This window comes from Theropithecus gelada, chromosome 4 (assembly GCF_003255815.1).
Source record: "Theropithecus gelada isolate Dixy chromosome 4, Tgel_1.0, whole genome shotgun sequence".
NCBI classification, from domain to species: Eukaryota; Metazoa; Chordata; class Mammalia; order Primates; family Cercopithecidae; genus Theropithecus; species Theropithecus gelada.
The window spans coordinates 121,453,302-121,468,780 of NC_037671.1; the positions used below are offsets into that span (position 1 = coordinate 121,453,302).

A 15,479-nucleotide genomic window follows, 5' to 3' on the forward strand; every position below is an offset into this window, starting at 1 on the left:
CAATCAATAAAATAAAATTCAAGTTCTGTCACATGGGAACATTGAATAAAGGCTTCCTGGCACACAGCCACACTCATTCCTGCACATGTCGTCTCTGGTTGTTCTTGCACTACAATAGCAGGATTGGGTAGTTGTGACAGGGACTGTGGAGGGAGCCCTCAAAACCTACAATATTTATTATTATCTGACCCTTCACAGAAAAAGTGTGCCAACCCCAATTTAAAAGTGTTAAAATCATGTATTATAGGGTTTAAAACATACGCATAATCTCCAAACGTTACATATTGGTTACATACTGTATGCTGCTATTTATGTAACATTCTCAAATGAACAAGAACATAGAGATGAAAAACAGACTAACAGTTGCCAGAGGACAGGAATGGGGGGAAGAAAGATTGCCAGGACATAGGGCCACATGGAGGGAGTGCTAACAAACCAGTTCCGTATCTTGGCTGTGGTGGTGGTTGCAGGATCTTTGCACGGACCTACACACCCACACACATAACTGCATGCATGTAAAAAACGGCACAAGTGAATAAGGTCTGCAGTTTGGTTAGCACTGTACCTGATGTTAAATTTCTGGCTTTGATATTACACCACAGTTATAGAAGATGTCATCTTTGGAGGAATCTGAGTGAAGGGTACATGGGAATCTATGTACTATTCTTGCAACTTCCTGTGAATCTGTAATTATTTCAAATTTAAAATATATATAAGACATAAAACAACAATAGCAAAAATGTTGGGGAAAATGAAAATACACAGTTATAAGCTTTTTATATTGCAAGTAACATGGTATATTATTCGATAGTAAACGGTGATGTTAAAGATATTAAAAGTAATTGCAAAAACTGCAATTACTTTTGTACCAATCTAACAGACCCCCAGATCAACCACTTTTTTTTTTTTCTTTTGAGACTAAGTCTCGCTCTTGTCCCCAGGCTGGAGTGCAATGGCATGACCTTGGCTCACTGCAACCTCTGCCTCCTGGGCTCAAGCAATTCTCCTACCTTAGCCTCCCGAGTAGCTGGGATTACAGGCGCCTGCCAACACGCCCAGCTAATTTTTATGTTTTTAGTAGAGACGGGGTTTCACCACGTTGGCCAGGCTGATCTCAAACTCCTGACCTCAGGTGATCTGCCCACCTCAGCCTCCCAAAGTGCTGAGATTACAGGCATGAGCTACCATGTTCAGCCAACCACTTTTTTTTTTTTTAATGGTAAATCTAGTAATCCAAATGAGTGCACAAAACACAATACTAAAAATTATTAAACTAATCCAAAAGAAGTAAGAAAATGAAAAAATAAGGTGGGGGGAAAAAGAACAAAGAGTAAAATGGAAGAGTGAGCCCTAATTACGCCAGAAGTTACAGTGTGAACATTCCAATTAAAAGAAAGAGACTGTGACACTGGACGTGCCGTCTTTAAAACAGATGCACTTTAAATGTTAAGAAATAGTTTAAAAGTAAAAGGATAGAAAAAACCACCACATCATGCAAACATTAACAGTAAGAATACTGGAGTGACTATATTACAATAAAACAAAGACAACTTTAGGACAAGGAGTATTATGTTTTTAAAAGTGAACTCTCCTATTAAAAGGGTTGATTCATTAAGAAACATAATAGTCCTCAATATATATGCACCTAACAACAGTTTCAAAATACCTACAGCAAAAACTGACAGAACAGAAGGAATAAATAGACAAATCCATAGTAAGAGCTGGAGTTTTTAACTGTTTTCTCTCTGGAACTAAGAACAAGTAGACAGAAACTCAGTAAAAGACTTGAATAACCTTATTAGCACTACTGACTTCTACAGAACACTCTACTCCACAACTGTAAAATACACATTTTCAAATACAAATGGGATCATAAACTAAGTCAAACACATAACATAGAATACAGTTCATTATCATCATATATAAAACAGCAAAAACAGGATTTTATTTTCACATATTAATAATGTAAACTTCATGTAGAAAGCCAAAAAGTTGAGGGAGAAAGAACTAAATATCAACCATGAAGACAAGTTCAATGTGAATGTTTTTTCCTGTTTATGTGGTTATCTAATAAAGTTATCCACTTGGTCGTAAATACATTACATTAACAAAGTATGAAATTTAGGTTAGTGAAGTTTACATAGTTTAATTTAATGAAAGAGTCTGAAAATAACTCCAATATTATGATTTAATGTAAAAACGTTTTCATGAGGAAGATCTCTTTTTTCCATCATTAGAGTCAATGTGCAAATATCCATGTTAAGAAAGAATGTGGGTGGAGAGCACCTAAGAAAAAGAAATTTTAAAAAATGATTTAAACATGTGCAAAAATCACAAGCATTCTTATACACCAGTAACAGACAAACAGAGAGCCAAATCATGAATGAACTCCCATTCACAATAGCTTCAAAGAGAATAAAATACCTAGGAATCCAACTTACAAGGGATGTAAAGGACCTCTTCAAGGAGAACTACAAACCACTGCTCAGTGAAATCAAAGAGGACACAAACAAATGGAAGAACATTCCATGCTCATGGATAGGAAGAATCAATATTGTGAAAATGGCCATACTGCCCAAAGTAATTTATAGATTCAATGCCATCCCCATCAAGCTACCAATGACTTTCTTCACAGAATTGGAAAAACTGCTTTAAAGTTCATATGGAACCAAAAAAGATCCCGCATTGCCAAGACAATCCTAAGTCAAAAGAACAAAGCTGGAGGCATCATGCTACCTGACTTCAAACTATACTACAAGGCTACAGTAACCAAAACAGCATGGTACTGGTACCAAAACAGAGATATAGACCAATGGAACAGAACAGAGTCCTCAGAAATAATACCACACATCTACAGCCATCTAATCTTTGACAAACCTGACAAAAACAAGAAATGGGGAAAGGATTCCCTATTTAATAAATGGTGCTGGGAAAATTGGCTAGCCATAAACAGAAAGCTGAAACTGGATCCTTTCGTTACTCCTTATATGAAAATTAATTCAAGATGGATTAGAGACTTAAATGTTAGACCTAATAACATAAAAACCCTAGAAGAAAACCTAGGTAATACCATTCAGGACATAGGCATGGGCAAGGACTTCATGTCTAAAACACCAAAAGCAACGGCAGCAAAAGCCAAAATTGACAAATGGGATCTAATTAAACTAAAGAGCTTCTGCACAGCAAAAGAAACTACCATCAGAGTGAACAGGCAACCTACAGAATGGGAGAACATTTTTGCAATCTACTCATCTTACAAAGGGCTAATATCCAGAACCTATAAAGAACTCAAACAAATTTACAAGAAAAAAACAAACAACCCCATCAAAAAGTGGGCGAAGGATATGAACAGACATTTCTCAAAAGAAGACATTCATACAGCCAACAGACACATGAAAAAATGCTCATTATCACTGGCCATCAGAGAAATGCAAATCAAAACCACAATGAGATACCATCTCACACCAGTTAGAATGGCGATCATGAAAAAGTCAGGAAACAACAGGTGCTGGAGAGGATGTGGAGAAATAGGAACACTTTTACACTGTTGGTGGGATTGTAAACTAGTTCAACCATTATGGAAAACAGTATGGCGATTCCTCAAGGATCTAGAACTAGAAGTACCATATGACCCAGCCATCCCATTACTGGCTATATACCCAAAGGATTATAAATCATGCTGCTATAAAGACACATGCACATGTATGTTTATTGCGGCACTATTCACAATAGCAAAGACTTGGAATCAACCCAAATGTCCATCAGTGACAGACTGGATTAAGAAAATGTGGCACATATACACCATGGAATACTATGCAGCCATAAAAAAGGATGAGTTCATGTCCTTTGTAGGGACATGGATGCAGCTGGAAACCATCATTCTCAGCAAACTATCACAAGAACAGAAAACCAAACACCGCATGTTCTCACTCATAGGTGGGAATTGAACATTGAGATCACTTGGACATGGGAAGGGGAACATCACATATCGGGGCCTATTGTGGGGAGAGCGGAGGAGTTATACCTGATGTAAATGACGAGTTGAAGGGTGCTGACGAGTTGATGGGTGCAGCACACCAACATGGCACATGTATACATATGTAACAAACCTTCACATTGTGCACATGTACCCTAGAACTTAAAGTATAATAATAAAAAAAAAATGATTTAAGTAACATTTGGCTCCAGAGTTTATTACACAGTTTCTTTATTTTCGTTTTTAAATCAGCTTAAACATCTTTCTTCTGTCTGCTTCCTTAGGCCACAGGGGTAAACTCTCGCAGTATGTATGGGAGAAAGCAGTGCACGCTGGGTGGTGCTACAGGAATCTAACAAAAGCTGGATTAAATAACCCCACTACCCTTGAGCCCCATCATCCAAAAATAATAATGATGACTTTTCCATCTGATGATTCTATCAGCACTTTTAGATCATGTAAATGTTCACTTTCTGGAACAACAGAGTAAGGTTAATATTGACACATTTGGAAATAATGACGTTTAGGCAAATGGACCACTTTCACCGGTATTCTACTCCTTCTCTCTCTCATCCTGGTAATAGTGTGTAGACCATGTTTCTTATCAACACACTCTCAAATCAGACTGTAAAATACCTGTCAAAGGTCTCTGTTTAAAAAAACAAGGCCTTACTGAAATAGGAGGTCACTAAATGCATTCAGCATCTCTGGTTTCTAATATGAAGTGTTCTTCCACACTCCTGATTCTCCCCAAAACTATTCCAAACGGTGAGTTATGGGACCTTCACTAACTTTCTCCTTGGGGTTAAATTCCTCATTTTCACTGTTTGGGTGATTGATGGTCCACTCTCTACTCTTGTTGCTAAGCACATAATGGAAATATAGATGAGAAAAACACAAATTTAATTACAAAAACACCAAAGGAAAATTGTTTGTATTTAAAAACATGACACACGAGATTCTGTAAAATTATTTTATAAAAATCACATTTTGAGGGAAGACTAAGTAGACACTGTTTTCTTCTAATAATAAGTATATCCTACTCTCCCCTACAGCAGGAAAGAGTTTTCACATTTTTAAAAATGCATAAATCCTTTTAAGGCATAAAAATATGACATTTTATAGAAATCATACATTCTCTTAACACATACTGATCAACTGCCTGCTAATTAGATATAGATGTCAAATGGCACTTATACTTAGTTTTTTATAGATGTCAGTGGTATTCTCAATTACAGATTTGACAGGGAAATAAAACCTATTTAATTGTCTCCATGTCCTGAAAGAATGCACTCTATTTCATGTGGCCAGTTTCTCAGAATTCAACTCCAAACAGAACCTTTCCTAAGAGGGGCCAACCAATTCTCACCTTGACAGTCCTCCAGTAAGAGTGAGTAGACCCGCTGTCGGATGGGACGGTAAATGAAGGCCTGGCTGGGCAAGGCCTGGTCAAGCTCATCTTCCAGGGTGTTGCTGCATTCAATCTCTCCACTGCTCATGATGTTGTACACCAGGTAGCTTTCTGCTTGGACGTGATGTGTTCTAGCAATCTGTTTGAAATTTAAATACAACTGGATTTCTCCTTAAAAACAAGACAGTAACCTTCAAATCAAATAGAAAAAGTCAATGCCTTTCATCATACGGCAGTTTTTTAAGGCCCTCAGAAATGTAATTGACACTGAAATTCATGACATCAAGTTGCCATGTTCTCTTTCCTTCGGACTACCAATTTCAAACTTTCTATTCCCCCTCCTCCGCCTCTCTCCAAACGTCTACGTCTTCTGCAGTATTTCACTGTTCTGTCTCCTGGATACCCTCCCAGTAACCGGGTGTTCACTACTTCTCACCAGTATTGCTATGAAAGGGTCTTAATCCCCTAGCCCGGTTTCTCTCCTTTCCAACCCATCCTTCACACCATTGCCACACTGTCTTTGAAAACTTTGCTACCCTACTCAAAACATTTGAAAGGCTACCACAAATCCTTCGCATAACATTCGAGGTCCCACTATGAAGCCTCAATCTCCTTTTCCTAGCCTTGTACACCATTTCACCCTCATAGAAATGGCCATAATCCAGTCTCAACAGAGCATCTTCATTGTTCCTCAAGAGTACTCAATCTTCTTCTACCTTCACTTGTGCCCCATAAGAACGTACCCTACCCAGAATCTCTCTTCCACTCTTTCCCAGCCTCCCACTTTACAATCCTCTTTCCCTTTAAGGTTCGCCGATGTCACCCTCTCCTCCTCCCTTAGACAGGACCAACCTCCAGCTTGCCTTATGGAGCTCGTATCCTATTTTCCCTGTAACACAGCTGTCTGGTCTGCCTCCCTTATTAAGCTGTAAGCTGCTTAGCATTAGAAGCCGTACTGTATTCATTCACTCATTTGTTCAGAAATTGCTTCATGAGTGAAAACCACATGCTAGGCACAGGTGCTTCTCCTCTGTAATGTCAAGACAGTGCTGGCTCATGGTAGGTGATGAGATACAAGATTTAAATTAATTCCACTTTCTCATTAAATAAGTAGTTAAAATCAGAAGGTCTATCATAGCCTAAATATATAGGTTTTACCTTCCAGTGAAGAACATTATTACTGTAAGAATAAGTTCATCTAGATTACTATTCAAAATTTAAATCCAGTCTACTACTAAAGGCATTAAAATGTGATGCTAGGATAACCTGGATACCAGAAACTCTGAATCCTAAGTGTCTCATTTACATGTACTTAAACAGTCCTAGTTATGTTGATTCATTATTCCTAGGCTTCAGTCTTAATCTCTGTTCCTTACCTTCCTCCTAAAGAAAATGGGTTTAATAAAAAAGTGCCCGGCTCCCAGGACTATTGTGAAGATTAAATGAGTCAATATAAGAAACACACTTGTCCTGAGGTGTGGCTTGCAGCTCACTGCCAATGCATGTTCTATAGGATTATAAGACTAGCCGGCCAGGCGTGGTGGCTCATGCCTATAATCCCAGCACTTTGGGAGGTCGAGGCAGGTAGATCACTTGAGGTCAGGAGTTCAAGGCCAGCCTGGGCAACATGGCAAAACCCATCTCTACTAAAAAATACAAAAATTAGCTGGTCGCGGTGGAGCGCGCCTATAGTCCCAGCTACTCAGGAGGCTGAGGTGGGAGAACTGCTTGAACCTGGGAGGCAGAGGATATCTTGCCACTGCACTGCAACCTGGGTAACAGTGAGACCCTGTCTCAAAGAAACAAACACTCAACTGATCTTCCAAAATGCTGACATAGAGAAGACAGAGATATATGGCTGTGGTTATATGGGTACCCAATGTAACTGCTGTGCCCACAGCCTTTCTACCTGAGCATTTTTCCAGGGTGACTATGTATAGTTGATATAGTTGAAATACATGTTGGAATTTTAGTTGCCTGTTAGGGTTGGAAGATGACACTGCAAAAAATTTTTTATAGAGAAAGTGTAAGGGCAATGTAAGAAACTTCAAAACTGTTTTCAAAGATACAATTAAGTTAAATCCATGTGAACAACTCGACCCACCACTTTGCCCAGGCACTCCCTTCCTGTGAGGACTCTCCTTGACCCCGCCTTCCCCAACAAAGGCTCTTCCACTGCCAAACTCCCGCTGGCTTTGCCTCCACTCCCAACCCCGTGCTGCAGTAACTCTCTGAGGCCACCAGGACCTCCTCATGACTGACCCAAGTGCCTATGTCTAGTCCTATTCCACTTCTTTACCTCTGTAGCATGTGATACTCCTGTTTCTTTTCTCATTCGCGAAACCTGCCCCCTTGGACTTTTGTGGGGATTATCCCCTCCTTATTCTTCCTCCTCTGCTCACTCCAGATCTCTCAGTGGAGTGTCCCTTAGTCTCCATACCACATCATCTTTTACTTTACACATAAAATAGGATAACTCCCAGATGCCTGTCTCTTGCCAGTAATAGAACTTTAGGCCCATATTTCACTATGAGAACATGTGTTAGAGGTGCCATCTACTCAACTAAAATATAACGCACTTAACCTTCTTCTCCCTGTCAAACCTTTCCTCCTCCTTCCTTAGATTAACAGCATCTATCATCCCTGGTGCTCCAGGAGGAACTTCACCTCCACAGCAAGGCTTATTTATTAGTTTCACTTCTGAAACATTTCTTGAATTTGTTTCTTCCTATTTCCACTGACATTTTCCTAATTCTAGCTCTTTTGTATTTTACCTGAGTTTCTGCAATGGCCACTTTAACTCCACTCACTGCACTGTAATGTTTCTAAAACCAAAAATCTGATCACATCAATATACCTGCTTACAAAAATCGAATGCTGGTTGGTTGGCAGGTTCACATCACTGCCCTCCAGGTCTCATCACACAGCTGCTCAGCTGCTGTCCAGGCCTGAGTTCTGCATCAGACTTGGGGCAGGAGCTTCCTTACAGATCTATGTAGTTGTAACTAGATGAAAGATGGTGGCGTTCACAGCACCGGGAACAAGGAAAGGTGTGTGGTTAAGATAGTTAAGTTTGGTTTAGAACTTGCTGAGGTACCTTTGAGACATTCATGTGGACACAGACCTCTTCTGTAAAACAAGGATAAGTCTATCTCACAGGGCTGTTGAGAAGATCTAATGAGAAAAGTTACCTAATGCACCTACCATAGAACCTCATACGTAGTGGCCCCCTTCAAAAATCTTCAAAGGTGCTATAAGACTTTCAGAATTAAGTCCAAATTCCTCATGAGGCATTTAATAACCTTCCCAATTTGGCTTTGTCTACCTTTTCTCATTTTTTTCCTCCAAACCCCACGCTCCAGCCTGGCCTTTCTCCCTGTGCCCCCGAGTGATGCAGATTCGAAACCTACACCTTTAGTACTTTCACAACTCCCAAGTATTTGCTTATTCAATGCATACTTTGCCTGCCTCATTAAGGTCTGGCTCCAGTTCTACCTCTTTGGGGAATTTTTCCCTGTACTTTATTTATTTTTGTGACAGAGTTTTGCTCTCATTGTCCAGGCTGGAATGCAAATGGCATGATCTCAGCACACTGCAACCTCCGCCTCCTGAGTAGCTGGGATCACATGTGTGTGCCACCATGCCCAGCTGATTTTTGTATTTGTAGTAGAGATGGGGTTTCACCATATGGGTCAGGCTGGTCTTGAACTCCTGACCTCAGGTGATCCACCTGCTTTGGCCTCCCAAAGTGCTGGGATTACAGGTGTGAGCCACTGCACCCAGCCTTCTCCCTGTACTTTAACCCACAAAGTTCTCTTTCTCTCTTGTATTCGTACAGCACTTTTCTGTAATATTCATGTGATAGTATCCAACACTGGTTATGAGTTTTCACACGTATAATGTCACACTTCCTAACAAGCCTTACAGACTCCTGTTGTGCATCCTCTCACAGTGGCCAAACACCAAGGCAGTAATAGATCTTCACCAACAAATCAGTCAGTGGGTATATTTTCAATCATGGCATACTGGCTGGGCAGATCCACATACCTTTAAGATTTCTGTGTCTGAAACCATGGTTACTTGTTGCTTTATTTCAGGCCCCACATTCGTGGGGTCTTCTTGTTTAATTTCAGGGTTTGTACACATGAGAGCTTCTAGCTTAAATTCAAAATCTGTTGCTACAGGTAATTTTTGATTGATTTCAGGGTGTGTACACATGGAGTCTTCTTGCTTGGATATAGGATCTGTACATATGGGAACTTCCTGTTTGGATTCATGGCCTGTACACAAAATTTCTTGCCTAGATTCAGGGTCTGTCCATATTAAAACTTCTTGCCCGGACTGAGGGCCTGTACACATGGGAACTTCTTGCCTGGGAACTTCTTGCCTGGGTTCAGAGTCTGTACACATGGAAACTTCTTGCCTGGGAACTTCTTGCCTGGATTCAGGGCCTGTACACGTGGGAACTTCTTGCCTGGGTTCAGGGCCTGTACACGTGGGAACTTCTTGCCTGGATTCGGGGCCTGTACACATGGGAACTTCTTGCCTGGGTTCAGGGTCTGAACACATGGGAACTTCTTGCCTGGATTCAGGGCCTGTACACATGGGAACTTCTTGCCTGGGTTCAGGGTCTGAACACATGGGAACTTCTTGCTTGGATTCAGGGTCTGAACACATGGGAACTTCTTCCCTGGACTCAGGGTCCGAACTCATGGATATTACTTGTTTGTCCAAAGTTATTACACCTTTGGGTTTTTGGAAAAACCATGGAGATTTCTGTCCTGGTAAAAGATACGATGCCATTCCTTTATAAAAAAGAGCTTTGTTTGGTCCCAGAGGTAATAACTCTTCTAATTTTCTCTCACCTTGATACAAGTGAAGAACTTTCGATATATGGTCTGACACAGCTAATATGATGTTACCTTTTTTGTCAAAGTTCTCTTTCACAGAGGTGTAGGATGATAAGCATTTGTACCTGAAGCTTTCAAACATGCCCTCTGGGATGATGTCGTTGCCAAGGAGGCAGGCCAGAAGAGGAAGGTCAGCTACACGGAGGCCCAGACTCTCACAGAGCTTCTCTCTGCAGAGCATGACAGTGTCCAGGCTCTCGAGGCAGAGCTCGCTAATTGAAAAGTAGGGACAAGTGTCATAGATTAGGTAATCAGTGTCTTCCCCTAGAATCCCAAGGCAGTTATGCTGGAGGCCATAGGAAGCTACCTCATAATCTGCTTCCTGTAAGGAACACAAAGTTTCCTGGCCCAGTGTCTTTAGAGCAAATCGTGTAAACACAGCTAGCCCTGAGGGGATGAAAAACATATTTCTGCCTGGCTGCTCCTTGTGTGACTTGATGTAATGAAAAATCCTGGATATCTCCCTATTGTTCTTGAGCCTTCGTTTCACCCATTCATCTCTCTTATCCTGCTCCACCATGCCATCAAAGAAGAATATCAACTTGATCCCAACCGCCGTAAAAGTTTTAACAAAATCTCGCAAAGCAGAAAAGTATTCTCGCCACTGGCCACCGCAGATCCAAGACTCTGGAGTATACCAGTATCTGAGACAACACATGGCATCAACCACAATGGTAGGGGTACATCCAGGATACTTGCTTCGGTGGTGCTCTGCCAGTTCTTTGAAATTTACTACTGTACATATATGTGGACAGGTACTTCCCACAAATCCTTGCAAACCTCTCACACCCATAACTGAACTCCGGGAAAGGATCTGGAAAGAAAAATAAATTAATCAGTAATTATGGCATTATCATTAGACGTATGGCACCTTTCAAAGCAAACACAGTAGTTAATATTTACACTCTGTTTCCAAAAACATTCTTGTCTCTGAGGTAACATGATACGCTGGTTAGGAGCCTGAAGAGTTCTCAATTCAAACATGTGAGGAACTTTACCGAAGTATAAGTTAATTACTTGAGCTGGGCTTTCACAAGGACGAGAGAGTGTAGCAGTCTTTTAATGTTTTCACTAAGATTATTATTCAAGGTATTTCTTGATAAAATTCAGAAAGAGGTTAAGTTTTCAAAGTAGTAGTATTTCTCACCTAGGGACTCAGAAGTTACTGTCAAAAATCTAAAACATAAATTGAAATACCACATGGATGATTCTCAAGATAATTTTTCTGAGTAAAAGAAGTCAGACAAAAAGAGTACACACTATGACTCGACTTACATAAAATTCTAGTTCATGAAGAGTTAGGCTAACCCCTAGGGACAGAAAGCAGGTCAGCAGTTGCCTGGGATGGGGACAGACGGTGGAGGGAAGGATTACCAAGGGTACACTTTTGGGGGTGACAGATACATTCACCACTTAGTGGTCATGGTTTTACAAGTATATGTGTATGTTAAAACTTACCAAACTGTATACTGCAAACATGTGTCACATACACCTGAATAAAGGTGTTAAGAAAGTCACATAAAATTCACTATGCCTAATGTTGTAGTATCTGAGATAGTGACTGACTGACTTTGCAGAGAAACTGCCCATTTGGAAATTTAAAAACAGATACAAAGTAGTTTACAGTTATAATTTGGAATCTGGAAAAGGTATGAGCACAATATTGTATATGACGTTATAAAAGGCGTTCTTCAAGTAGGCAATGATGGGCGTCAATGGTCAGAAAAACTCCATGCTGACATTCTTTATGATCTATGCTTTTTCCACTACAGTTTTCTTTAAGATTAATGCAGGCTTTACGTCCTTTGATAAAACACAACAAAAAATTCTTAATATGCAAACAGCAACACAAAACCAACGCCGCCCCTCCTGGACAGGCTGAAGGCAGCAGGCACCAGGTGACTAAGCGCATGGGTATCTCTCATGTTCAGGGTATTTCCCAGCTGCCAGGCAGAGGTGAGCACTTTACACAGACATTCTAATCTTTAGGGTGACCCTGACATGTAAGTATTATCCGCTTTATTCTACAAATGAAGAAACTGTAAATTGTCAGGTTGAGAAAAGGCATCCTCATAAGACTATCTTTTAAGAATTTACTGATTTTTTTTTTTTAGACCAGGTCTCACTCTGTTGCCTCATCTGGAGTGCAGTGGTGCGATCACAGTTCACTGCAGCCTCAACCTACCAGTTCAAGCCATCCTCTTGTCTCAGCTGCCACCACACCTGGATGATTTTTTTTTTTTAATTTTAGCAGAGACAAGCTCTCACTATGTTGTGTTGTCCAGGCTGGTCTCAAACTCTCGAACTCAAGTGATCCTCCTACCTCAGCCTCCCAAAGTGCTGAGATTACAGACATGAGCCACTGTGCCCAACCAGAATTTACTGATTTTTAATGGGCTCTAGCCCCTAACGGCAGAATTTGAAGGTATCCGTTTAATAGCCACATTAATGGGATTTTCATTAATTGCATAATGAAAATATGCAAAAATTGGGTGAACATAAATAACACACATTTTATGTTGACATTTAGAAAAGTCTTGCTCATAAAGTTATTAAATATAATGGGATACATTCATACATCTACACCAAAATCACTACAGTGTTGTGATTTGTAAAGAGTTTATCTTGGAAACACAGCCAAGGTATTTGAGTTTTTGAAGTGGAAAGTGGGCTTCATATGTGATTATGTCAACTGTAAGGAGGTTCTACAGGATGGACCCTATGTACAGGAAGGTTACACTCTTATTTCTGAAAAAGGGTATTCTTTTTCATTTGTTATTCCAACAGAGTAACAGGGGACAGGCGTTGGAAAGGAAATACAAGAATACAAAGAAGATTGGTCAAAATGGATTTTAAAAGAAGGCTTAGATTTCATCAGCTCTAGATGACTGCTGTATGCCTGGCTTTAATTTAAACAGGGCTTGCATGGTTTGCAGCTGATGAGCTGGCTACAGATAAGCCTCACAAATCTCGAGTGTGACTTGATTTCTATGCTGTGAGGGAAGGCCCCACTTCTCTCACCAAGCTCTGTGCTGGCTGCTGCGGGCCCAGGAGAGGCCCTGGACAGCAAAAAGGAAAAAAAAGGAACAGCATTTGAATACAGTCAAAGCAGAGGACTGAATCTGACTGCGAGCCAGGTCCTAGGGTTCACTGCACGCCCACTGTGGTCAGAAGCCAGCAGCCAGTGGGGCTCTTGGGCCAGGCAGTTCCCAGAGTTGCGGGTTGGACTGCTCAAGACACACAGGACCAATTTCTCACAGTTTAAATCATGAGTTCGAGTGTGACACTACAATATGCTCTTCTACAGTATTCACCAAGAAAAAGTGGGATAGTAAAGGTTTTGGGAACTTGTGATATTAGAGGATGCCTTCCAGTATTTCAGTATCTTCAAAGTGCTATAATACTCACAACATCCATTAATCAATGCAATTAGTGACGTAGGGAATAAAATGTATAAAAAGGTATGGAAAATTCCATGGATATGTCTCTAAATTTTTTCTTTTTTAAGCCTTTCATTGCTAAGACTATATATGGAGGCTTTTCATTCTCTAAAGGTGTTTATTATAGGATGACTGGGGAAAATAATATGTGTATATAAAAGTCATTCTATCTGCAAATTATATAAGAAATTTTCATTATCTAGGTAATCATTGTTTAGAAAGAAAACAGAAGTTATTTCTCATTAGGGAGGAGTCTAATTGCCCTAAATACGGCCTGGGACCCTTTGGGGATCGCTCCCTTTAAGGTGGGCCTCACCATCCTGTCTTATCCCAGCACCTGGCACAGCATCTGCATGGGACAGGCCCAGTATTTGAATGAATAAATGAATTAATCCAAGGACAGTATATAAAGATAAATCAGGAATCAGTAAGTTACAGACTTCAATTATCACCAAAGAAGCAGTGCAAAGTAGAATCACTGCCCTCAAGCAGCTTACAAAAGGTTTGGGAAACAAAGCATCAACAAATCCTAGTAAGGAGCTGCAGCAGGCGTAAGGTACAGCTGGAGGCTGCCTCCTTCCTGGGGCTGGCTCATTCTCCTGACAGCCAGACCAGTTCCAGGGTATTGGGTTACCAGTAAACGGGGAAGCGGAAAGTGGAAAGAGAAGTCCAGAAGCTCCTTTACTATAATCTTTCAACTTACAGACACTTGAGGTTAAGAGCAATGTGCTCGGCAAAAACGAAACTGCCTGACACTGATGGACACACACACAGTGAGGACGACTCGTCTGGCGTCACTCTGGACACAGGGATGAGGGACTTATGGACAGCCCAAGGGCAACTCCCCATCTAGACAGCAGCCTCTGCAGGACAACCAATACCCGGCTGCTATAACCACCTTAACACACTCCCAGCATCTAAGCCATGTCAAAGCATGACTGTCGAAAGCTAGAAGTGTAACTCAGGCAAGTAGTAATGAGCAAGGGCACTTAAGAGACAGGGAAGCTGGATCAGAGCACTAGAGGAGCTCAGGCTCACACAGTCCATCACCAAAGGCACACTGGAATAAGCAAGGTAAGCTGGAGACAATAAAACCGTAATCTTTGCACAGAAATAATTCACATCTCGAATCTACAAACTAGCACATAACCCCACAATGTCTGTACTCTAATGGAGAGTAAGCAGCAAAGCCAAACAGAGGTAAATCTGTTAGAAAATTAAAAAAATCTTGGGTTAGTCTGAAACAACAGCCCAGTATGACAATACAAAACACGAAGTCTTCTTTTTTCTTGTTTTGTTTCCAAGTACAAAGTAATTTTTCTTTCAATGGTAACTTCTGGCTAAGCCTGGGTCCAGGCTGTCCCAGTGATGTCCCCCCATGGCTTGTTGTGGAACATCTGAGGTCTGTTGTTTCTTCTCTCCTCTCCTCTCCTCCCCCGCCTAAAAAGTGAAACTCGGCCGGGCGCGGTGGCTCAAGCCTGTAATCCCAGCACTTTGGGAGGCCGAGGCGGGCGGATCACGAGGTCAGGAGATCGAGACCATCCTGGCTAACCCGGTGAAACCCCGTCTCTACTAAAAACACAAAAAACTAGCCAGGCGTGGTGGCGGGCGCCTGTAGTCCCAGCTACTCGGGAGGCTGAGGCAGGAGAATGGCGTGAACCCGGGAGGCAGAGCTTGCAGTGAGCCGAGATCGCGCCACTGCACTCCAGCCTGGGTGACACAGCGCGAGACTCCGTCTCAAA

The 15,479-nt window shown here is 41.2% G+C and overlaps 1 protein-coding gene across 2 annotated transcripts in view; it reads right to left on the minus strand.

The window, feature by feature from the left end:
* Nucleotides 1–15,479, minus strand: part of FAM120B (family with sequence similarity 120B) — a 95,570-nt gene that overhangs the window by 62,223 nt on the left and 17,868 nt on the right. The window contains exons 2-3 of one of the 2 annotated variants that reach the window (XM_025382633.1): nucleotides 9,435–11,111; nucleotides 5,346–5,526 (exon numbers count right to left, since the gene is read on the minus strand). The exons of the other annotated variant lie outside the window; for it this stretch is intronic. Of the exons in view, the coding sequence (XP_025238418.1) occupies nucleotides 5,346–5,526; nucleotides 9,435–11,111 (1,858 nt within the window). The remainder of the gene's footprint in view (nucleotides 1–5,345; nucleotides 5,527–9,434; nucleotides 11,112–15,479) is intronic. 2 annotated transcript variants of the gene reach the window in all.